We start from the raw sequence: 24,536 nt of genomic DNA, 5'->3' as shown, positions 1-24,536 counted from the left end.
CCTCCTGCCAGGTGAATATTTACAAACACACACAGCCACTCACTTGGCAACCCCTGCACCACTGATTCCCTTGGGTGCTGTCCCCTCCCCGCTCCGTGCTCTATGCTGCTGCAATCAGGAGAGCCTCCTGGGGGCAGGGAAGGTGGCAGCCATGGCTGGGACCCCAGGGACCACAGAGCCCCACCTCAGGCTGACAGAGAGGGAGTGGAAGTCAGCAGAAGCCAAAGCCCTGTGAAATAATGAGATGACTAGACTCCCAGGCCCAGCCTTTGCCCTGCCCCAGGCCAAGGGCTGGGTGGCACAGGCTGGCTCTGATGTCTGTGTCCTCAGAGGACCCAAATTTGCAGCTCTAGCCTGCAGTGGCTCCTAGTCTGAAGGGAATCTCGGGGTAAATGTAGGTAGCCCTGACTGTCTGAGAAGGTTGTGAGCCTGGCAGAATGATGCCCTCTTGTCGTTGCCCAGCCAGGAAGGGGCACAGGCCCAGCCTCAGGGCCAGCGGAGCTGCGGTCACTTCAGACGCTGTCTTAGGGGGCACCTAGGTAGGACCTGGGGAGGGGTGCGTGGCCAAGCCCTTGTCCCATTGCCCTCCAGCATCCAGGCCAGTGGGCCGCCTTGAGGAGAACTCAGCCTCGGGAAGATGGCAAGTCCCTGACGTGAGGCCAGGAGGGGGCCCATCTGTAGCCTGTGTGTGGCGAGGAACGAGTGGCCAGCCTGACTGCTGAACTGCTGATCCCTGCTCACAGGCTCTGGTGGCCCGTGCTGCATGCTCCCCCCCCCCCGCCCCGCCCCGCCCCTGCAGCCTGAGCCTGGGCTCTTCTGAGCAGATCTGGAGCTTCTTTGCCCTGGGTTCGGCACCCCTGCAGAGGAGAGGTTGTGCGTGGGGATGGTGCAGTGTGGGCTGGGGTCAGAGAAGCGGGGTATAGCCCAAGGCGGTGGTTTGGGAGGCCATCGTCTGGGGCTCGAGCCCTGGCTCCCCCGCTCGCTCACTGTGCACCTGTGAACGGCTGGCACCTTCTGGAGTGGAGCCTCTGTGTCCCCACGTTGTTACGGGTACACGGGGCTGCTGTGAGGATTGAGCGGTTTAGTTGGCAGGCACGCGATTTCCAGGCACCAGCAGTTCAGAAAGTCAGACATGTTTTGTTCTTCCCTCTCCTGGAGACTGTGACACTTTGGGGCCACTGAAAACTGGGCACATCTGCGAAACCAGCCTCAGACTTGTGGGGCTGACCCTTGTAGATTTCATTTTCAAGACTTGATTTCCTGAGTAGAATATTCAGTCTGCCAAGGGCTCCATGGTCTCTCTCAGCTTCAGCCTTTGTGTATTTGCTTCCCTCTGCTGAGGACACCGTTTCTTCTGACTCCTTCAGCCTTGGCCCCAGAACCACGTCCAGCCAGAAGCCCACCCTGCCAGTCCATACCTGCGTCAGGTGTCTTCGCTGGCTCCCCTCGCCTAATCGCAGCCCAAACAGCATTCGCAGCACTGCCCACTCCCTCCTATATCTGCCCTTTTAGACTGTGGGCAGGCCCACGTCCGGCTCAGCCCAGCGCCTGGCCCTGCGCTAGATCAGAGCAGGGCTCATGGGTTGGCCTGCTGGGGGCATGGGCAGGTGGATGGATGTCTTGACCATTCTAGGCTGTGCTCTGTGCAAACCTCGCCTTACAGCCACTGCCCGCTTTCCGCTGCAGCTTAGGGCCTGTGAGCAACGGCCTGGTGGTGATGAGGCCTCCTTCCAAGGTTTTCGCTAAAACTTTTAGGTCTGTATGCTTGCGTCCTGGCCCTGGACAGGGCCTTCTTGGGTCTTGGCTTCCCAGCCCATGAGGTCAGTTCAGTCCCGGGAAGGAAACGTCCTTGAGCTCTCAGAGCTCCCTGCAAGAGCTGGTGGCCAGGTCTGGATTTTCCATTCTGTAGTGAGTCATTTATCGGCTGGGCCTGGCTGTGACTTAGTCTCCCATTTGCAGCTCAGGGAAATAAATGTCCCAGGAAAGCCAGCTGGCCTCCTGGCCAGGGCCCTCCCAGAGCAATTTCCTTGGTGAATGCACTGTGGTCCACAGCCCGGCCTCTGCTTTGCTGATGCAGAACCTTAATTGGATCGATATGCCAGGAGCGGCTTGTTCCTGTCCGATGGCCTTAAGACTGCTCCAGCTCAAGAGGGTCAGGGACTCGGTGAGAATTGCTCTGGCTGGCTGGAGGCTCCCTTCTTTGCTCCCCAGGGAGGGAGCACCCCGAGCCTGTAGGTGGTTGATAAGTGTTCCCAAGTCTCAGACAGTCTGTTGTGCCCTCTCTAGAGCATAAACTCCCGCAGCCATGGTACCTGGATTCAGCTCCTTTTGCCCCGTGTTTATACCCACCTTGGCTCGGCATCCTCCTTGGTCTGACAGGCATACACCTAGCCATCTCTCGCTCTCTCTTTTTTTTTTTTTTTTGCTTTTTCTTAGGCCTGCACCACGGCATATGGAGATTCCCAGGCTATGGGTCCAGTCAGAGCTACAGCTGCTGACCTATACCACAGCCACAACAACGTGGGATCCTTAACCCACTGAGCAAGGCCAGGAATTGAACCCACAACCTCATGGCTCCTAGTGGGATTCGTTTCCGCTGCACCACGATGGGAACTCCGCCTTGGCCATCTGTTAATCCCAGCATGCCTATAACATGCCAGATGCCGGATGAGGAGTGTACATGCCTGGGTGATACCGTCCCTGTTTTGAATACGTGGAAGCAGAGGTCCGAAGAGGTGGGGTGTGTGCCACCTCACAGGGCTAATAAGTGAAGAAGGGGCTTGAGCAGAGGAGCTTTGCTCACCTTCTCTGCAGTGACGTTGCACGTCCCTGACCTTGTCTGTGATGTGTGATGTTAGAGTTTAGCACAAATACCATTTATTGGGATTTCAGCAGATCTCTCCTCTCAGGGGTCAAGCAGTTGCCATTTGGCTCATATCCTGTGGCTGCAGAATGGCCGTGGTTGGGCTTCTCATGGTTTCCCAGCCCTGCCTCTAGAGGTGGGGGTGGAGGGCCGGTGTGTGGCCTCCTGGAGCCCACGCAGACCTGTGGGTGTCACACAGCCCCCTTCAGGCCCCACTGGACAGGGACACCGAGGAGGCCCCGGGGGAGATAAAAGCATCCAGTGCCTGGTGCACCATTGCTCTTGTTTTCAGTCCTGGGCGAAGTGCAGACCCTGAGCCCAGCAGGCTGTATGTTAGTCCTGCCAGTGCTGCTTCACTTAGCAGGAGGATGTGGTAGCACTTGGGAACATCCCTCTTTGAACCACCATGAGTCCCCAGTGCTTCTCATGGGAAAGCACCCACTGCCCAGCACAGGGTACCCCCCCCATGTGTCCCTGATAGGCCCACTGTGTCCACTCAGGTGGCAGTGGGTGGGCCTGGCACCCTGACTGCTAGATTCAGTGTCAGGAGGGCTGCTGATACCCCTGGGAGTGCACACAGCACTTGCTGAGCCCTTTCTCGCTGAGCCTCCATTCCTTTCCCTTCTCACCGGTTTAATCCCTGCTTCCCTTTGGCAGTCCTTTATCCTCTGGACTTGAGCAGACGGGAATCCCGAGGGAACAGCCCAGGGCCCAGATCTTCTGCTCGGGGCTTGGTCTGTGGTGGTGCAGAGCTGCAGTGAACAGTGACCCCACAGTCTGGGGCACAGCAGTGCCAGGACCTCCCCCTGCCTGCCCTTGGGAGCACTGCCGTTCCTCAGAAGTTGCTGCAGCATCACCTCTGGCCCTGGCAGCCCTTTGGCTGCAACCTTTCTTTTCTTTCTTTCTTTCTTTCTTTCTTTCTTTCTTTTTTTTTTTTTGTCTTTTGTCTTTTTATGACCATGCCTGCCGCATATGGAGGTTCCCAGGCTAGGGGTTTAATTGGAGCCGTAGCTGCTGGCCTACACCATAGCCATGGCAACATAGGATCTGATCTGCATCTGCAACCTACACCACAGCTCATGGCAACGCTGAATCCTTAACCCACTGAATAGGGCCAGGGATTGAACCCCCAACCTCATGGATGCTAGTTAGCTTCATTAACCACTGAGCCGCGACCAGCACTCCTGGCTACAACTTTTCTTCAAGGAGACCCCATGGTGCCCATGGTGGCTCTGAGGGGACTCTGCTGTGTGTCTTTCACTGGATCCTCATCCGATCATTGCTGTCATATCTCGAAGGCCAGAAGTGACTGTCAAGGCTGGTCTGTGGGCTGTGCCACCTTGCCTTCTCTGTGCCCCTTGGGGCCAGGGCCAGGGCCTGGCAGGGGAGCTTTGAGGGAGAGTGGAAAAGGTCTGTATCTGTTCGCTCCCAGTCAGCCCGGGCACTGTGTTGGGCCCACCCGCTGCCCGTCTGTCCAGTCCGCACTCAGGAGCCAGGCTAAGATGCTCCGACCGCATAGGAGAGGCGTGCACCCCCACCCCTAGGGCTCTGGAGGCAGTAACTCCAGAGACCCAGAGCACACCCTGCGCCTGGAAGATGTGGAAGCACCTGTCAGCGTGGCCCAGTGCCCGAGCATATGGTTCTCAGGAAAACTGGGCTGGCCGGCTGTGACTGCTCAGGCCTCTCTGGCCTGTCGCCAGGGAAGACCCTCCCAGGCGCCCAGCTTCCAGGATACGCATGTTGCACCAGGAGGCTGTACACGTCACCTAGCTTAAGGCCTGGCAAAGATCAGCGGGTTGCTTGTGACTCAAGACAGGTGGGAGGACAGGCCCGAGACCCCTCCCTTGTCTCCAGTTGGGTCTCCTCCTCACCTGCCTCTCGTTTCTTGCAGAGTTCGTCCTCTCGCTTCTGGAGAAGATGCAGACTCAGGAGATCCTGAGGATGCTGCGGCTGCCTGAGCTGGGGGACTTGGGCCAGTTTTTCCGCAGCCTCTCAGCCACCACCCTCGTGAGTATGGGTGCGCTGGCCGCCATCCTCGCCTACTGGTTCACCCACCGGCCTAAGGCCTTGCAGCCGCCGTGCGATCTCCTGATGCAGTCAGAGGAAGTGGAGGTGAGCAGGGTGTGAGCTGGGCTGTGGGAAGAAGCCACAGGGGACAGGCATCTTGAAGGTAGAAGCCAAACTTGTGGCTTATGTGACCTCCCATGGCCAGAGAGTCTTGGTCCCCCCAGCAGCCAGCTAGGAAGCCCCAGAGTGGCCCTGGACGGGGTCTCCTGCCAGATGCTCCTGCCTCTCCCAGGAATAGAAGCCTGGGCAGAGCCAGCCCTTCCATGGCCTTGCCCTCGGCCTCTGGTCTGCCTGCTTTTGTTGGGGGCCTTGGCTCATGGTTCCCACAGCAGGAGCCTTTGGTGTGTTTTCAAGGGACTGCCAGATAAATTCCCTCCCTCCCAGACTCTGCCTGTGCCCAGCCTTTGTCTGGGGCGGGACCCAGAGCCGAACTCACCCCAGGGCCCTGCCCTCCGAAAGCACACAGACTTGAAGGCAGAGCCACCGAGGGAAGAAGGGATTGTGGCCCAGCCTGGACAACGGTGTTCTAGTCTCAGTCTAGAAGAACCAGTAAGATTTATTTTAGACTTTAGGGAACAGGGAGTTCCCATCGTGGCTCAGCTGAAGCAAATCTGACTAGTATCCGTGACGATGAAGGTTTGATCCCTGGCCTCGCTCAGTGGGTCAGGGATCCAGCATTGCCATGAGCTGTGGTGTAGGTTGCAGACACAGCTCAGAACCCACGTTGCTGTAGCTGTGGCTGTCATAGGCTGGCAGCTGTAGCTCCGATTTGACCCTTAGCCTGGAGGGCCATATGCCATGAGTATAGCCCTAAAAATCAAAAAAAAAAAAAAAGTATGGAATTTATTTTGCCTTTTTAGAAATTGCCTTTTTTCTAAACGTTAATTTTATTCCTTTTTTTTTTGTTTGTTTGTTTTTGTCCACGCCCATGGCATGCAGAAGTTCTTGTGCCAGGGATCAAAACCAAGCCACAACAGTGACAACACTAGCTCCCTTAACCACTAGGCCACCAGGGAACTCTTAGTTCTATTCATTTTAAATATATTCACGCAGTTCAGAAGCAACAAAAGGACACAGCCTAAAAGGCTGCCACCTTCTTCCCCTTGCCTCCCAGGTCTCCTCCCCTGAGAATGGTGTTAGCAGTTGTCCACAAGCAAAGGCATAGCTGTCTGCCCCCCTTTTAGGATGAGATTACACCATATACACTGTACAGCACCTTGCTTTTTGCCCCTGATGGCGCATCTTGCAGGTCCTGGCCATAAGCCTCACAGCTTTACCTGGTGGGAGAGGGTGCAGGGAGAAGGTAAGGCTGGAACCTTTGGGGCATTTCAGGGCATTTTTCCAGCAGGAAGAGTGATGTGCGCAGAGGTGCCAGTGTGTGATAACACACCTGGTGGCTTTGATAAATGGTGCTGCATGTGGTGTGGCTGGGAGGTGGAGAGGGGCTGTGGACGGACGCCTCGCCTCGGTGGCCCTGGGTTTGCAGGCTGGCTGTGGTCCTTGGCAATTTCTTAACTCTCTGAGCCTCAAGTTTCCTCATCTGTCACATGGGCGATAAAAAGTACCTGCTTCCTAAGGTTATTGTCAGGATTTGGCGAGGCGACCAGGGATCAGGCTCTCATGACTTCTCTTTGGTAATCTTATTATTCCAGCTCACCTGGAGAGGGCAGCAAGGACAAAGCCGCATGCATTGGGCAGGGGCCCTTGGGATGGCCAACCTGGATTTATTTGGGGTTTTCAGTAGGAGAAGACACAGGACCAGTCTGTGCTGTGGCCTTGCCAGGGGCGGGCAGGAGAAGGCAGCTGGGGCGCCTGGGCTGGAGGCAGCAGTGGTGTGGAAAGGGTCAGCAGGGGCGCCGCAGAGTGAGTCGCCTCACAGGTCTGGCTGGGAGGACCGGGCGGGAGGCACAGCTAGGGGCTCTGTTCCCCTGGGGATGGAGCCCCGCCTTGCCTCATCCCCCAGGAAAGCAGGAATCCAGAGCAGCTGTGGTTGAGGAGGCAAAGGAGAGAGTGGTGGGGAGTGAGATGGGAGCGGTCTGGGGGGCACAGATCACGTAGGGCCCTCGGAGCATTTACTCTGCATGCTACACAGTAGGAAGTTATTCGGATCATGTCACTCACTCTGACTTGAAATCCTTCCCTGTTCCCTGCTGCCCTCAACCGAAAGCCCAGGCTCCTCGCGTCCCTGCAGCCTCTCTGGCTTCCTTCATTTCGCACTCGAAGCCCCATATCCTGCATGTGCCTCCTGCCCCTGCACTTGCTGTCACTTCTGCTAAGTCTGCCGACTCTTGTTCCTCATCCTGCCTCGTAAACCCCGTCGCATCCTTTAAAACCCAGCTCGGTGGCCACTCTCAGATGTACCCGCCCACTTCAGCCCCTTCTGTCCCTGGTACACAGTCTCTTGCTTTATCGTTTCTACACCCCCCCCCACCCCCCCGACCCCCGCTAACCAGGTCTGATTGAATCTGTCCCCATTTTCCGGCTTGGGGCTTCATGGGCCTGGTGCTCAGGAAGCACTGGCCAAACAGAAAACTTTCCACTACAAAACAGCTGAGGGCTGCCTGTGGTTTGGAGTTTGGCTATTCATTTGTGGCTGGCACATTTGTCTTCAGACCTGATGTTTCATGAGGTAGTGGACCATGGGCCAACCCTTTGCAGCCGAAATAGTGCTCAGGGAAGAGGTAGAGCCGTGGTGCCCCAGAGTTCCGGCTTTGGGGAGCCTGAGAAGGGGGGCATGTGGCCAAAGAGGCAGAAGAAGCCCAGGGCCTTTGCCCAGCCCCCCGCACAGTCGGCATTTGCTGCCTTCCCGCTCTGGATCCACACCTCTGAGGGCCCTGGCATTCCCTGCCCTGTTTTCTCTCTGGCTTTCTAGGCCTCTTTTCCTGGGAAGGTACCTTAAGCTGGTCCTCAAACTAATTCACAGTGTTAGGTGGAATGATGGATGGCTGTCTTCTTAAAGACTGCCCCCGCCGTGGTTCCAACCCTGGCATGTTGATCCCGATGCCAGGGGGGCAGCCTGATTCCACCTAGCACTGCCCACTCCATTATATGAGTGAACCATGGCTGTGTATGAACAGTGGTGATTCTGGGCATTTTGTATGTGCTCACCTGGCCTGTGGGAGACCAGTGTCTATTGGGCCCGTGGGCATGAGCTGTGCTTGGGGCTGCGTACAGGAGGCGTGTGTGCAAAGCACGTGTACATGACTGTGTGTGGAGATTGTGTGTGTCCAGCCCAGCTGTGTGCAGGCCATGTGTGAGGGGTCACACAGAGCATTGCAGCTCCAACTCCACGGCCCAGGTGTGTGTCCATGCCGAGTACAGCCTGGTGCGTGCTCGTGCCCTCTCCTGACCGCAGCCAGCTTCTCTGGCCTGTGCTTGGCTCGTAGGACAGTGGTGGGGCCCGGCGATCCGTGATCGGGGATGGCCCTCAGCTGCTCACCCACTACTATGACGATGCCAGGACCATGTACGAGGTGTTCCGTCGTGGGCTTAGCATCTCAGGTGAGGGGGCCTGGGGGTGTGGAGGGATTGACAGGGGTTGAGCGAGGGCAAGGTTAGGGGCAAGCAGCCTGTGCCGGGGGCGTGGCAGGTGAGTCATGCTCAGATTCAGAGGAGAGAAGCCATTCTTGGCCCTCCTGCCACCTAGTCAGACAAGTAGCTGCGTCATGAGGCCAAAGAGCTGACCTCAGCTTTGTTCCAGCCCTTAGGACTTCTGACCTTAAGCCGTCTCTGAGTTCATGCTCTCTATCTCCCATTGGCAGCCTCTGGTGACCCTTGAACTACCAGGCTACTGGCTGGCATGGTTCTGAACCCGAGCCTCTGAGATGACCCAGGGTACAGGGCAAAGTGAGTGGTCACAGAGAGACAACCTGCCACTTCTTCCCAGTGGCCCCCAGCTCTCCGTGTCCTCTTGGGGCCGCATCACACAGGTCATGGTGGCAACTGGCACTTTGTCGGTTCCCATTCCTGGGCCTCCCTCATCCTTGGGGAGATGTCGTGTTGCATAATTAAGGCCTTTTTGGCCTCTGCAGTAGGTCAGACAGGAAGCAGTTCACTTGGCCCAGGGACCCCCCACCCCCACCCCCGCCCTTCTCCCTGGCACAAGACCTGCTTATCTCTGTATAGGGAATGGACCCTGTCTTGGCTTCAGGAAGCCCAAGAAGCTTTATCAGTGGCTGTCCTACCAGGAGGTGAGTAATAGAGGCCCTAGCCTGTCCACCCACGCAGACCTGGCACTTGGGCGGGGGGCTTGTGGACACCCAGAGGGGCCCAGAGCGTCATTTTTTCCTTTCCTGACCTGTCTGCCAAAGTCCTGGCAGCACCCTCTCAGGACTTGCAGACACCCGGGTGGGGTTGGGGAGGTCCCTAAGATTGTAGAAATCCCACCTGAGGATCCCCCTCCCCACCGAAGAGTGCTGGCTCTCCCGTCCCCACCCCCGTGTCTGTCTGCAGGTGGCCGACAGGGCTGAATTTCTAGGGTCTGGACTTCTCCAGCACAATTGTAAACCATGTACAGATCAGTTTATTGGTGTTTTTGCACAAAATCGACCAGAGGTGAGCATCTGCCCTAACTGATTTTAGAGGTAGCTGAGGAATAAAGGGCTGGGTGCAATAGAATAGCCCCGCTCCCCTGTCTCCAGGGCCTGGGACAAGAGGAAAAATGGAGATCCTTGGTCCCTGCCATCCCCTGCTCCCTTGGCTTTGTCCCTAATTGAGGGTGGACATTCCAGCCAAGCTGTATCCACATCCGCACCCCAACCATACCAGCTGGCTCCCTGAGCCATGGGGAGGGAGGGCCTGGGGAAGAAGCCCCTGCAAACCCTCGAAGTGGGCTTGGGGTGGTTTGGTGTCCCATGTTTCTCTGGGACAAGCGTGGTCTAGAAGGCTGTGGGGAGCAGGCCTAAACAGCCAACCAGCCTCATGGAGCCCTTGTCTTGGGCAGAGGGCCGGACTAGAGCTCTCAGCCCAGGACCCTGAGCAAAGACCCAGTTGCCTGGGCCTAAGGGCAGTTCAGCCCTATTGCGTCATGCTCCCCCTCCCCTAACCTGCGTGTCTCCTCAGTGGATCATCGCGGAGCTGGCTTGCTACACATACTCTATGGTGGTGGTCCCTCTCTATGACACCCTGGGCCCTGGGGCAATCCGCTACATCATCAACACAGGTGAGCCCACCTGTCCCCTCCTGCCACTGCTGGCTGGCCCCCACCCCCACCGCAGCCTCTCAGCTTATGCTGATTGTCTGATGCTCCTAAGTACTTTGCTTCTGCTCTCAGAGAAGGAGGCGCTGGGGGCTTCCGCTTTGGCCCTTGAGCTGGCTTCCTGAACCCTTTTGGCCCCAGGTGGACTTCACCTAAAGGCTTCTTCCACAGGGCGGGGGGAATGGGGGCTGCTGCCAAGAAGGAGCCTCTGCCCCAGCCCCATGTGGGCTGCCCACCCTCTGAGCTCACTTCAGCTTAAGGCAGATGCTGCTGATGGAAAATATCACAAGCGGACCTGGGATGTCAGGGACTGAGCCTGGGGGAAAGAAATGCTTGGGTGGGATCCACCCCAGGAGATTTTCTGGCCTTCTGCCCTTGGCTCCATCCAGGCGCCATGCACTTTCCTTTGGACATAATTCATGGTTCACAGGCCTGTCGAACATATTTATTTACAAGCTTATCACGTGGCAAACACAGCCCCTGGTTCTACTGCCTGGCATGGGCTGCCCACAGTCACAGCCGGTGCCCGCACAGCCTCACTCTCTGTGATGTCCCTGCAGCCGACATCAGCACCGTGATCGTGGATAAACCTCAGAAGGCCGCGCTTCTGCTGGAGCATGTGGAGAGGAAGGAGACGCCAGGGCTCAAGCTGATCATCCTCATGGAACCATTCGAGGAAGCTCTGAAAGACAGAGGGCAGGAGTGCGGGGTGGTGGTCAAGTCCATGCAGGCTGTGGAGGTGAGAGTCTGCTTCAGGGTGGGCGGTCTCCTCGGCCGCAGCAAGTTGACCACCGAGCCAGAGCTGCTGCTTATCTGCCCGTTTTATGGCTCAGGATGGATGTCTTGGGCCATCAGGGTGTGTCAGGGTTGAGACAGGGCAGGCTTAACGAGGGCTGGTGGTGGGTGGTGGAGTTGGTACCCACAGGCACCCTCTGAGACAGGCCCCGCTAGTTGGCACGGTTAATGACACAGACACCACCGGGTGGATGGTGATGTCAGTCAGCCCCAGAGCTCCTCCCATGGCTTCTGGGGCGCCCCACTTCCAGTCAGCCATCAGCCTGTCTGAGCCCCAGGACTGTAGACCTAGGGTCTAGGAGAGGTTCTTGCAGATGTGTCTGACCCCCATCAGCCAGGAGAACTGGTTTTTCTTTGTTTGCCCTCCCCAGAGACATCAGGTTGGTGGCAGCTTGTGGCCTGCTGGAGTGACACAGACCTCCTGGCCTCTGGGGCCTCAGGCCTTGCTCCGTGGCAGCTGGCCCCCACTGGGTCCTACCGATGTAGGCCCCGGGGCCCTCCATTCTCCTTCTGCCTCCCTGCCTGCTCTTTTTTACTTTTTAGGGCCGCTCCCGCGCACGTGGAAATTCCCAGGCTAGGGGTCGAATCAGAGCTACAGCTGCTGGCCTAACCACAGCCACAGCAACGCCAGATCCAAGCCGCATCTGTGACCTACACCACAGCTCATGGCAACGCCGGATCCTTGACCCACTGAGCGGGGCCAGGGATCGAACGTGCAACCTCATGGTTCCTAGTCCGATTTGTTTCTGCTGCGCCACAATGGGAACTCCCACTCCCTGTCTGCTCTTATATATACCCACAAGCCTGCGCCCCTTCACAGCTTTAGGGGACTCACCTATGCTGGCAGCCCCCGTCAGCCCCTCCGGCCCTGACCACTTACCGGGTGGCCCAAGCCACCCAGCCACTCTGTGTTGAGCATGTGTCTAGACATACTGTGGGCCCCTCACGTTGGCTCCCCATTGCGCATGTGCACAGCATCTGGCCTCTCCCTGGGTCGCAGGCCATTGAGGTGGTGTCTTCACGTGGGCCACAGTGGGGCAGGGAGCTTGCCCTCTGGGCTTGGTGCAGGAGCAAAGCATACTGTACTGAGTAGATTTAGGAGTTTTTTTTGATAGATTGGAACTTTTGAGCATTTAAAAACAATGTTTTCCTCTTCCAGGACTGTGGCCAGCGGAATCACCACGTCCCTGTGGTAAGCGCGTCTGCCAGCAGGTCTCTGCGGAGCAAAATGGTGTCCAGGTCTCCTCCTCACAGACCCCAGCATTCTGCACAAGGGCCTGGTAGAGAGGCAGACCAGCACCCCCTGTGTTATAAACCCTCAACAAATGTCCCCTCGGGGTACCGAGGACCTCTGTGAGTGTGGGTCCAGAGGGGGACCTGGAATAGGAGTCAGACATTGGAGTGGGAGGGAAAAAAGGACAGCCGGTCCAGGCCACCCTTGGATCTCCAGTGTTTCTCTGAGAGGACTTGCATTTCACACCAGCGACCTCTCCAGAGGACAGGATGGTCAGAGCAGGGACAGAGCCGGAAGGGGACGCCTTGTGGCATCTGCTGTCCTTGTTCGTCTTTGTGAACTTTTCTGTGGGTCACCCCCTAGCGAGCCTCCCTAGGCGCTAGTCCCCCGTGGGGGTTGCTCCCCCCGCCTCGGGTCGGGCCCTGTGGGGCCTTCAGCCTTCTCACCAGGCATCTTGCCTCCGGCTGTCCCTGCCCCTCAGCCCTTCCCATTCCCTTCACCACCCTGTGAGCTTCCTCACACGCAGACTCAGCGGGTCACATCCCTGCTTCCCAGGGCCCTTCATGGGTACCCCTGGGGTGCGCCCACCTCCCACACACCGTGCCCCAGCCTCGGAGCACTGCTCTCCCGCCGTGTCCTATGCCCCTGCCTGTGCCCAGGCCACTTCCTCTCCCAGAAGGCACACCCTTGCTTCATCTGGAGGCGTCTCACTTGTTCTTCCGTCTATCTCATGTCACCTCCTCCAGGAAGCTGTCCTCTACATGCACATGATCCTGGGGGGGCTCTTCCCAGTGACCCCAGGACTGTATGGGCAGCGCCAGGCCAAGGGCCCAATGCAGAGCAGTCTTAGGGACAGAGTGGGCAGCTCAGTTGCTGGGCTACAGGTTCTGTTTCCAGACACTTGAGAGAAAGTGGGAAGGAAGGAGGAAAGGGGTCCCATCCCCTAGAGAGATGAGATCTTTGGGAGAGGCCTGGATGTGGCCCCTGCAGCCTAGTGCCCTGAGAATTCAGCTCAAGCAGGGAGGCATCAGGACGAGGTGTGAGCTTAGTGGGACAGCAGCGTCCATGCCCAGGTGGGTTTCCTTGGCTTTCCTTCCCCTTTGCTGGGGACTTGCCGGCTCACCTGTCCAACGACAGCCTGCAGGGCCATGAACGCGTGCCGATGCACAGCTGCACCCACAGACAGCACACGCGACCGGGGAGGGCACAGAGGGGCTGGCTGGTGGAGGGGCCTGGGGATCTTGGGCCCCGGTTGGCCACACTGGGTGTCTTTAACACACTCCTCTTCTCACTTCTGCAGCCCCCAAAACCCAGTGACCTCTCCATTGTGTGTTTCACAAGCGGCACGACAGGTAAGCAGAGGCTCCTAGCTCACCAGCCAGGGCCACCTGCGCCCTTCCCTGGCAGTCTCGGCAGTGTGGCTGACTGCAGGAGTCTCTGGTGCCCTCTTTGGGATGGGCTGAGTTCAGACGCTGGGTCCTTCGTGCTGCTCCCAGGGGCCAGTGCTACAAACACATCATTGCTCAGAAGGGCTTCTCACCCTCTGCAGCCTCTGTGTCAGGGATTGAGGAAGGAGTGTGCGGTTTGGTGTCTGAGAACCTAGTTTTGAGTCCCACCTCCACCACTTGCTGGGGGGCTACGAGCCACTCCCCTTAACCTCTATGCCACCACTGTCGCCAGCTTCTCACCTTTGATGAGGGTGGTTAAAGGTGCCCAGTAGGAGGTGGGAGGGTGTGTGAAAGGGCAGCTGCTCTGGGGCTGGCGTGCCGTGGGCGAGGCTGTCAGGAAGAGGAGCAGCAGGAATGATGCCCTTCATGTCCGGTGCTGACAGAGGAGCGCATGCGCCAGCATCAGTGGGAACAGCCCAGGAAGGCTTCCTGGGGGAGGCAGACTGCCCCAAAGGAACACGGCCATAGGCACAGCCCTTTACAGTCTACGGTGGCCTGTTCACCCGATCACTGCACCCCTGGGCTTCAGCACAGCCTGTGCGGTAGGCAGGGGTGGGGACTGTCCCAGGGGACACTGGCATGTGGAGGCAGAGGGCCTATGCCCTGTTTTCCTACCTCCAAGCCCAGTGCTCTTCATCTGTGAGGTGCTCGAGATGCTGCTCCATCTGTCTCATCCTGTGACACAGGAAGTCACTTGCCCTTGTCCTGAATGGGCAAGAAGTTTCCAGACCCAGAACTGGCCTGTGTGGAGGACAGCTCTTGATGGGCAGTGAACGGGGACTCCCACGCCTTCCTCAGACGAAGCCTCTAAGGCATTTGGCAGATCCTTGCTCAGCTCCACAGGCAGGACTGTCCTTGTGAGTGGATCGTCACACACAGGACTTTAGAATCGAAATGGATTTTTGCCATTAATTTAAGAATTTGAGAATTTCCACCATACCGCTAAGCCTTGTCAGAAGAGAATAACACAGCCCTTGCTCTCCAGGAGCTGACATCTGGAGCCATCCCAGGATTCAGAAATGCCCTTCAGGTTTATGTTGCTTTTTGTCAAGAGTTTCACAGCGTGAAATTTTGGTGATGTGTCCCCCCACCGTGGGTTTGGGAGCAAGTCACTCTAAGCTTTTAGCTTTGGACACTTGCTGTTCAAGAGTGCCCTCTGGCTTATAACAAGTCCCTAAGTCACAGATGCAACCTCTGTATCTGGGAGAGAGCTTGATGATGCAGTCATGGTGTTGCCTACCTGGAGGGGGCCGGCCTCATGAGGTCCAGTACTTTTTCAGACCGTGGAATCACAATTAGAAGCTGAGCATCCTGTCTGAGCTCTATGTGGTGGAAATAGGTGGTAATGAGCCTGGAAAACAGGTCATGGTTTGGTGCTCAGACCTTTCCATCCAGAGATATGGCTGGTGCCACGGCACAGCTGGAGGAGTGAGCAGGCCTCTTGGCCGTGCACTTGGGTTTCCTCTGGCATTTGCCTAAGCCTGTGCCTCTGGTTGCATAGGCATCATCCCCTTGTCCAGTACCTCACAGCCGAGAATGCAGCTCCCTTCTGCCGTAAGTGTCCTGGCTTCAGCCTCTTCAAGAGTTACATTGTTCTTTCAATGGGGAAAGTTGGGAGGTATGATCTGGACTGACATTTGAATTATGATTCTGGTGGAACCCTTCTGGAAAGGTTTTCCTCTTGGTGTGTGATGGAAATGTTTATGAAGAGTCCCGGAATAAGCCAATGCTTTGGAGCCACTAGTCAGGCCAAGAAGGCCCTGGATGAGGTGGGAGCTTGGGATGTACTGTACTCAGGGTTGGCTGATGGGTGCTTCATTTCTTAGCAACTATTAGCTGGTCTGAAATCCGAACCACTCTCTCCAAATAAAAGATAATGTGGGTATTAACAGAGCCCAGTTTGGGAAAGTGGGCCTCATGAATGGTAGTTCAGATGTATCCTTATGAGTTCATGTACCTCTCTTCCAAGAGAAGAAAATACAGTCTTGTAAAAACATATCCTTCTTAGTAGGAGTTCCCTGGTGGCTCAGTGGGTTAAGGATCAGGCATTGTCACTGCTGTAGCTCTAGTGACTGCTATGGCATGGGTTTTATCCCTGGCCTGGGAACTTCTGCATGCTATAAGTGTGGCCAAAGAAGAATTTTACAAAACACAGTAAAGGAGTCTCTGCGTTTATGGAGTTCCGGTTGTGGCTCAGTGGTAACGAACCCAACTGTTATCTCTCAGGATGCGGGTTCAATCCCTGGTCTCCCTCAATGGGTTAAGGATCTGGTGTTGCTGTGATTCGACTCCTAGCCTAAGAACCTCCGTATGATGTGGGTGCAGCCCCACAAAGAAAGAGGAGAAAGGATCCTCTGCTTTTAGAAGTCAGGATGGTGGTTGCCCTTCCAGGATAACCATGCCCTGGAATGCTGATAATGTTTTGGTTCTTTCTTTTTTCTTTTTTTTTTTTTCTGTCTATTCTAGGGCCGCACCTGCAGCATGTGGAGGTTCCCAGGTTAGGGGTTTAATCGGAGCTGTAGCTGCCAGCCTACCCCACAGTGACAGCAACGCGGGATCCGAGCTGCATCTGTGACCTACAGCACGGTCACGGCAACCCCGGATCTTTAACCCATTGAGCAAGGCCAGGGACCGAACCCGCAACCTCATCGTTCCTAGTCGGATTTGTTAACTCCTAATGTTCTGTTTCTTGATCTGGGTGCTAGTCACCCAGTTAAGTTCACTTTGAAAAAAATCTTTTGAGCTACACACTTATTTGGGCACTTTCCCATATGTTTGTTATACTGTAAGAGTTTATTTTAAAAAAGAAAAAGATTAGCTATAAAGAGATAATGGAGAACAAGAGTGGCAGCTGAGGAGTTCCCGTCGTGGCGCAGTGGTTAACGAATCCGACTAGGAACCATGAGCTTGCGGGTTTGATCCGTGCCCTTGCTCAGTGGGTTAAGGATCTGGCGTTGCCGTGAGCTGTGGTGTAGGTCGCAAATGCGGCTAGGATCCTGCGTTGCTGTGGCTCTGGAATAGGCTGGCAGCTACAGCTCCGATTAGACCCCTAGCCTGGGAACCTCCATATGCCGTGGGAGCGGCCCAAGAAATGGCAAAAAAAAAAAAAAAAGAGTGGCAGCTGATGGGGGACCATGGGGTTGAGGGAGGGTGGCGTTTTTGTTGTTTTCCTAGAAATATCTGAAAGGGTCGAGAGAGAGCCACTGGAGACAGAGGACCAGGGACTTCAGCTCACCAAGCAAAGCCGTCACAGCTTTGGTTCAGGTCGGGTGAGAGAGGAGGCTTCCAAGGACCCCTAAGAGATGTAGCCCCCAGCTGGGGGGAGAAGGGAGGAAGGAAGGATTCTGGGAGGCCGGGAAGATGGGGGATCCCCTCCATGGAGTAGGGGTCAGGGTCTGGGCCTGAGGGTGAGAGGTGTCATGAATGGACCAGAGTCTAAGGGGCGCCATGTGACAGTTGCTGTGATGAGAACCCTTCTGGGGTCTCATTGTGGGAGGAGAGGAAAAGGTGGGTGGCTGGATTGATTTGGGGGGGGGGTATCAGAGTGGGGCGCTCCAGAGGAGGCCTGGGAGCTGAGGCGCTCGGCAGGAGAGTGGCCACAGTGAGGGACACAGGAGTCCAGCTTGAGAGGGAGGGTAGGTGAGAGCGTCCTGTGTCTGGGGTCATAGGAAAGGGCCTCAGTGTGGAGGAGCTGGCGGGGTCCCTTCTCAGTGGTGGCAGTGGGGCTGGGAGGCAGAGGAGGAGGTGGCAGCCCCTGGAACTGAAGCATCTCTTCTGTTCCATTGAGGATGCCCAGGGAAGCCCAGTGCTCGAGCTGAGCATGGAAATGTCCATCAGCTTGACAGCTGTGGCTGCTCAAAGGGCACCTCTCTGGGAAAATGCTCACCTTGACCTGTGTTTTGTACCAGTCCATTCAAGACCTGTGTGATCACATGCGTAAAATTACATCGTGGCAGAGTTCCCATCGTGGCTCAGTGGTTAACGAATCCCACTAGGAACCATGAGGTTGTAGGTTCAGTCCCTGGCCTTGCTCAGTGGGTTAAGGATCTGGCGTTGCTGTGAGCTGTGGTGTAGGTTGCAGGCGTGGCTCGGATCCTGCGTTGCTGTGGCTCTGGTGTAGGCTGGCAGCGGTAGCTCCCATTCACCCCTTGGCCTGGGAAACCTCCATATGCTGAGGGTGCAGCCCTAGAAAAGACAAACAAACAAACAAACAAACAGCACTACATTGTGGCACTCTTACTATGCAGCTTTAGGGGAAACATTTTAACATCTCTTAAGCCTTAATTTATTTGGATATTAAATGAATACATCCAATACCAGTAGCATAGGGTTGTTTAAAGAGATAACATATGAAATGCCTGGCACAGTGCCCATATTAATGTTTGGTAATTGGCTGCTATTATGGTTATTATATGTATTCCTGCTAGTCCTCAAGTCTGATTTTTTACCTTCCATTTTTTAATAATGATTTTTATTTTTTTCCATTATAGCTGGTTTATAGTGTTCTGTCAATTTTCTACTGTACAGCATGGTGACCCAGTCACACATATATTCCTTTTTCTCATATTATCAGCATCCATCATAAGTGACTAGATATAGTTTCCAGTGCTCTATAGCTGGATCTCGCTGCTTATCCACCCCAAAGGCAATAGTTTGCATCTATTAACCCCCAATTCCCAGTCCATCCCACTCCCTCCCCCTCCCCGTTGGCAACCACAAGTCTGATCTCCATGCCCATGTGTATCTTTTCTGTGGAAAAGTTCATTTGTGCTGTATACTCGATTCCAGATATAAGTGATATCACATGGTATTTAGTCTTTCTCTTTCAGACTTACAGCACTTAGTATGAGAGTCTCTAGTTCCATCCATGTTGCTGCAAATCTGATTTTTTAAAAAATTGGTGGATAAGGGGTCGATGGAAGTAAGCCTCAACTGTAAAAAAGGAGGAACTGGTAGCAGGGAAATGAACTCTCTATCTGCACTGTACAACTTTCAGAGCGTTTCTGTCACCAAAAACCCACCTTTGTGTGAAAGCAGCAACAAGCAGCCAGAGGAGCCCCTGGCTGGAGGGCCCAGCACTGCTCGCAGCCCCCCTCCCGCCCACTCCTGCAGGAGAGACCTTGGGCTCAGCATCAGCCCACAGCTGCTCCTACTTGGAGCCAACATCCAACCAGGGCAGATCTTCACCCAGTGAAATGCCCTCTGTGTATCAGCCATGGGTGGCCCACCCAGGAACACTGGCTGAAACCAAAATGCTGTTTGCAGAATCTGAAACTAGGGGAGTTGTTTTTTTTTTTTTTTTTCCTTTTAGTAGCTAGAGAGAAAATGAAGTGCAGTGCTGCTAGCTTGTGAATACAAGGTGGGAAATGGACCATAGGTCTCATACTGCTGAAGCGTCAAGGCCTGGGTAGCAGGGCCTCCTATTGATGTCGCCTTAGAAAAGGAGAGAACCAGAGGTCATGGCGATTCTGCAGCTTTGATTGCCCGTCGGTCTAGCTAGGAGTGCTTAGACCTGTCCTCCATGTGAGCAACTTGGGAACATTTCCACCTCATGTTTAAAACAAGTGCTGCCAGAAGTCTGTTGTCGTCCTGAATCAGAGAAGCAAGCAGAGGCTTTCCGAAGGCTCACCTCTCACCTCCCAGTCCCCCTTTGAGACTGGGCCTCAAAGTCTTCTCCCAGAATTTGTTGTCAACTTCTCCTTTATCCTTTGGGACCACATCTAGAGATGACGTAAGATAATAATCATCTTGTCTTTTTAGGCCTGCGCCTGCAGCATATGTAAGTTCCCGGGCCGAAGTCGAATCAGAGCTGTAGCTGCCAGCCTACACCATAGCCATACAATGCCAGATCTGAGCCACGTCTGCCACCTACACCACACAGTTCATGGCGACGCCGGATCCTTAACCCACTGAGCGAGGACTAGTTGGGTTTGTTACCACTGAGCAATGATGCGAACGCCTAAGAAAATAATTTTAATATTTTGTGGAATATTTAAAAATTCTGTAACTCAGTAGAAGTTTATAACATGTCATTTATATCCACAAGAAAACATTGGTTTCTAAAAGGCGTAAGGTTTTCTCATCATGTTGGAGAGGAAAAGGACTTGTCTAATTAAGCAGAATTGAATAACTACCACCATTGTGTGTGTTCTGGCCTGAATTGAATGGAGGCTTTAGAAATTTTTCATCCATGAAGACAAGTTTCTCTTGAGATTCTCAAACCATCCACCCTGGGGTTATACTAGGCGTGAGCATATCAGCCAGCCTAGCAGATCTAAAGCTGTACAGCATAGGACCATATTTTGGACAGTTCTGATTTCATACCTAGTATTTTGGCAGTGTTGCTTAGAAAATTCCAAAATTTGAGAATCCACAGATGAAAATTTTGGGTGACACTCTAAAAATAGTTCATGGGCCCAGGAACTCTGTGGCATTTATAGTTAGGAGATAATATGGGCCTGGGATTGAAGAAAGATGCTGGGATGAAAGGACAAAGGGGGGGGAAACAGATTTCATGGATCGTCATCTGAAAAGGAAAAATTTTAACAGCTACTTATTAGGAAACGTAACTTTTATTTACTTTTATTATTATTATTTTTTTTTGTCTTTTTAGGGCCTTACCAGCAGCCTATGGAGGTTCCCAGGCTAGGGTTCTAATCGGAGCTACAGCTGCCAGCCCACGCTACAGCCACAACAACGAGGGATCCGAGCCGTATCTGCGACCTACACCACAGCTCACGGCAACACCAGATCCTTAATCCACTGAGCGAGGCCAGGGATTGAACCCGCACCCTCATGGTTCCTAGTCAGATTCGTTTCTGTGGCGCCATGATGGAAACTCCCACAGTCACAGTCTTCCTTCAGAATTACGGGTCGGTCCAGAATATGAACCTGTCTGCTTCCTTGTACCTCCCTTCCCAGCAGGGGCTGGGTGCAGGCTTGGCTGGGGAGGCCTGGTCTTCCTTCCTTGCTGGCCTCTGGTGTTCCTCCTCCTCCCGGTCCTCAGCTCTCAGCTGGCTAGTGAGGATTTCTCCCCCGCCCACCAGATGCAAGTGGGGAAGGAGACCAAGTGGGAGAGGAAAGCGGGGAAGCAGTTTGGGCACACGTGTACTCCTGGCTCTGTTTTCAGGAGTTCTCCTGCGGCAGGAGGACCCTCCTTTGGGTGTCTGCTCCCCACTCCACTCTGGCTTCTCTCACTGGTAGACTCTGGATTGCAACGCCCTGCTTTTTCGGGGAAACCAGCCCATGGACAAGACTCCTTTTTAACACACCCTCCCCAGCACCACCTGATGTTCCTTCTGCAGACTCCATATCCAGCTTCTGGGGCTGATTGATTTATTGTAGCTGCAGCCTCCGTCAGCGTTCTTATTGGGACTCCTGGTTGTAGGGAACATGATTGGGCTCTAATCAATCCCATTAGGGCTGAGTTAGCTTAGGTTTCAGGTTGGAGTTGCGAGGGGATCCTCACTCCTGCCTTTGTGATGGACTATAGAACTCAGCGTGGGAGTTCCCATTGGGGCGCAGCTGAAACGAATTCGACTAGGAACCATGAAGTGCAGGTTCAATCCCTGGCCTCTCTTAGTGGGTTAAGGATCTGGCGTTGCCATGAGCTGTGGTGCAGGTCGCAGACGTGGCTCAGATCTGGTATTGCTGTGGATGTGGCATAGGCTGGCAGCAACATCTCTGATTAGACCCCCTAACTTGGGAACCTCCATGTGCTGTGGGTATGGCCCTAAAGGACAAAAGACAAAAAAAAAAAAAAGAATTCAGTGTGGATCTCAAGCCAAGAAATCCTTCTCACAAATTCTCCCTCATTCTTTTCATCTCTTTCTGTGTCTTTCTTATTGTGGTGAAATTCATAGTGCATAACATTAACCATTTTTCTAAAGCAAACAATTTGGTGGCATTTACTACAAACCTGTCTTGATCTCCAGCTCAGCCCTTTTATTCCATCTTTCTGGGTGAGGGTTGCAAAGTTAACATATTGGTTTATTTGCCAGTTCTTGGCTAAGTTCCGCACATGGTCTGGGTCTGGCCCCTCATTTGGGGAGTTTCACAGCTCTTGTATCTGCTGCCTCAGTGGAATGTTCTCGTTTAATATCTCCTGTACATGGCTTAGGTCCTTAGGGCTTCAGAAGCCCTATGAGGTGAGTGTCATTGTCCCAATTTTACAGATGAGGAAGCTGAGAGAGAAGAAATGCGTTTCCTGTGTTAGGCTGGCAGTGAGAGACAAGGCCAGAATTTGAACCCAGCAGCAGTGCCAGTGTGGTGTCCATCTGGCATGAAATGTGGCTAAGCAGCCTTCCTTCCCAGCCTGCTGTGCCCTCAGTTCCCACCTGGCCTCTGTCCCCTGAGCCACCGTAGCAGCCGGGGCTTCCTCATAAGCGTTAGTGAAAGGTTGTATCAAGACAAAGCAAGAATGTCCACATCCCGTCTCTGCTGATGAGCAGGCGGGAGAGCTGCCCGGTGCTCTGGAAGGGCTGGGCTGAGCTGGGGTCTTCCCAGGTGCCTGGTGCAGCAAGGAAGTCCTCTCCCAGCACAGTTGGCCCCTGGATTCTGCAGACTAGACCTGCTCAGGTCCAGAGGATAGCACAGGTTACAGGTGTATTTAAGGAGACTGGGGACCAAGAGCCTGTGCTCCCTGAGGGTGGCAGAAAGGAAGGCACAGGCCACAAATAGCTAATTCTTTAGGCCTGGGGGCACCCCCGCCTGGGTGGCTGTGTCACCTGCCTTCTGGTCTCAAGCAGCTGGGAGCCTCCAAGTGGGATTCAAGTGTCTATAGGCTTGAACACAGCACTCATCTGCCTGAGACTGAGGATGGCTGTCACCGGAGGCCACAGTCTTGGGTGGACAGTACTGGGTGTCTGAGACTGCTGGCTCTGGCACTATTCCCAAAGGGTGACCCTTGAGCTTCCAGCTAATTCTTCTTCTTGCTCTCTCCTTTCAGGGAACCCAAAAGGTGCGATGCTCACCCATGGGAACGTGGTGGCTGATTTCTCAGGCTTTCTGAAAGTGACAGAGGTGAATAAAGTAGACTCTTTAATGCGGGTGTCTCTTGAGGCCACCCTCAAGCCTTGGAGGACCTCTTTTCTTTTTTTTTCCCCGATATAACCTGAGCTGCCTTTCACAGGCAGGAGTCACTGTTCTCATTAGAACAACCTCACTTTGACAGACACTTTGAACCCCAAGCAGTGAAATGATCCATAACCTGATAAATACGCAGTGGTTTTCTCAGAGTGCTCAGATAGCAGAAAGAAAAATGTGGAAACCTCTTTTGCATTTTTAACTTCAAAAACTGAGATGCCTATGGTTTTCGGTATACCTTTACTTAGAGAGGAATCCTTAATAACTTGTTTTTCCAAGTAGGTCAGGGTTTAATTCAGTCATTTTGTGTTTAAGGACTACTAGAGTCTGAGAAACAACGGCAACTGCCAATTTATAAAGCTGTACTTAAAAAAAGGTAAACCTAAAAAAAGCTGGATGTGTTGGCCTGACAAAATCATGTTAGCATTTTTAACCAACTAAGAAAGAAGGACCTTTTCCCACAAGTGGTGAGTATCTGAGTGTCCTACCATCTCCTTAAGGAGAAAGGAATGTACCTTTTCATACAAGTTAAGCATGTTCTCTACTCTGGAGAAAATCACTACCCACATTTATGGGTGTGTCAGGTGGCATTATGAATCCTATGCCAAACAATTACATATTTTTGTAGCAATAGCTGAGAGATTCTCCGTAGCTGAGCCCGAGCCGGGAGCCGGGAGCACAGTTCCCAGGGCTCATCCAACCACCTCCAGAAGCCAGCCCGGGGGCGCGAAGACCTCTGAAAAAGGGTGGCGAGCAGGGAAGTCAGCTGGGGAGAGCTTGTCCCTGAGGAGCAGGGCTCCGTGACCGGAACAGCCTGGTCCCTGAAGCCAGTCCCATCCCAGGGAGTGGGGTCCGTCTGGGCCATGTCTTTTAAGCCCCATTCACAGGTCATGGCCTGGGGGCCTGGTCCCAACCACCATGCCTCTGTCTGGGGCATGTACTCCAGTCCCAGTGGGCATAGGTCTAGGGTCCTCTGTGCCCCTTCTTCTGGAAGCAGAATTAGAAGTTGCCGACAAGCTGAGACCCTTCGCATCCCTGGCCGAGTGGCCCCGGGGCAGCTGGTGAAATGGGGCCTGAGGCAGACCCTGCAGGTGTGGGGAGGGCGGCGCGAGCGCCAAGGACTGTGAGCGAGGAGCAGGCCTCCCCGAGCTTCCCTGCGGAGCTGACTCTGCTGGTTTATGTGTGCTTCAACTGGCTCTTTGCTTCTGCAGATAACTAGACCCACTGGCGCTTCGACCTAACACTCCGCTTCCTACGCTGCCCTGTCTCTTTTCTCTCTGCACCTTCCCTCTTCCTCTCTCTCCTTCCCTCTCTCCTTCCCCCCCCTCTGTGCCCCCTCCCCTCCCGACTGCCCTCCCCCTCTTCCTGTTTGCCCGTCCAGGTCATTTTCTCTTTATTGTTTTATGACTCTCTTGTCGTCTTCCTGTCAGTGTTTCTTTCCTTTCTGTCTCCCATGCCCGGCACCTGCAGAAAGTGATCTTTCCGAGACAGGACGATGTGCTCATCTCCTTCCTGCCTCTGGCTCACATGTTTGAGAGAGTCATCCAGGTAAGACGCCCGCCTGACTGACCGGGCCTTGCCTGGGCTCCTTCTGTTTTCTTACAGAGTCAGTGGGCTCCCACTTGTGCGGATGTGCACATTTCCTATTTGCCTTTAGCACACATGTTTGAGCGAATGGTGCAGGTAAGGCCCTGGCTCCAGGGAGGCGCAGTCTGTGCCTAGAACCCAGAACCCTAGCAGGGTGTCACTTGTCACTGGCAGCGCCTTGTCCTTGGAAGGTGTCACAGAGGTCAGAGGGGTCACCTGACCTGTCCTTCCTGGGAGCACGGCTCCAGGGAAGACCCAGGC

At 54.5% G+C, this 24,536-nt stretch overlaps 1 protein-coding gene across 4 annotated transcripts in view; it reads left to right on the top strand.

Annotated features, from left to right (window-relative positions):
* ACSL6 (acyl-CoA synthetase long chain family member 6) overlaps positions 1-24,536 on the top strand; it is a 65,317-nt gene that overhangs the window by 13,516 nt on the left and 27,265 nt on the right. For 3 of the 4 annotated variants that reach the window (XM_047778575.1, XM_047778573.1, XM_047778574.1), the window contains exons 2-11: positions 4,755-4,975; positions 8,317-8,431; positions 9,056-9,120; positions 9,383-9,484; positions 9,992-10,091; positions 10,688-10,866; positions 12,082-12,114; positions 13,457-13,508; positions 22,552-22,625; positions 24,294-24,371. In XM_047778575.1, the coding sequence (XP_047634531.1) occupies positions 4,755-4,975; positions 8,317-8,431; positions 9,056-9,120; positions 9,383-9,484; positions 9,992-10,091; positions 10,688-10,866; positions 12,082-12,114; positions 13,457-13,508; positions 22,552-22,625; positions 24,294-24,371 (1,019 nt within the window). Of the gene's footprint in view, positions 1-4,754; positions 4,976-8,316; positions 8,432-9,055; positions 9,121-9,382; positions 9,485-9,991; positions 10,092-10,687; positions 10,867-12,081; positions 12,115-13,456; positions 13,509-22,551; positions 22,626-24,158; positions 24,237-24,293; positions 24,372-24,536 lie in introns of all 4 variants that reach the window. The other variant, XM_047778572.1, reaches the window with a different exon arrangement.

This window comes from Phacochoerus africanus, chromosome 4 (assembly GCF_016906955.1).
Source record: "Phacochoerus africanus isolate WHEZ1 chromosome 4, ROS_Pafr_v1, whole genome shotgun sequence".
NCBI classification, from domain to species: Eukaryota; Metazoa; Chordata; class Mammalia; order Artiodactyla; family Suidae; genus Phacochoerus; species Phacochoerus africanus.
Note: the sequence above shows the minus strand (reverse complement) of the source record. Positions and strands in the feature narration are given on the sequence as shown.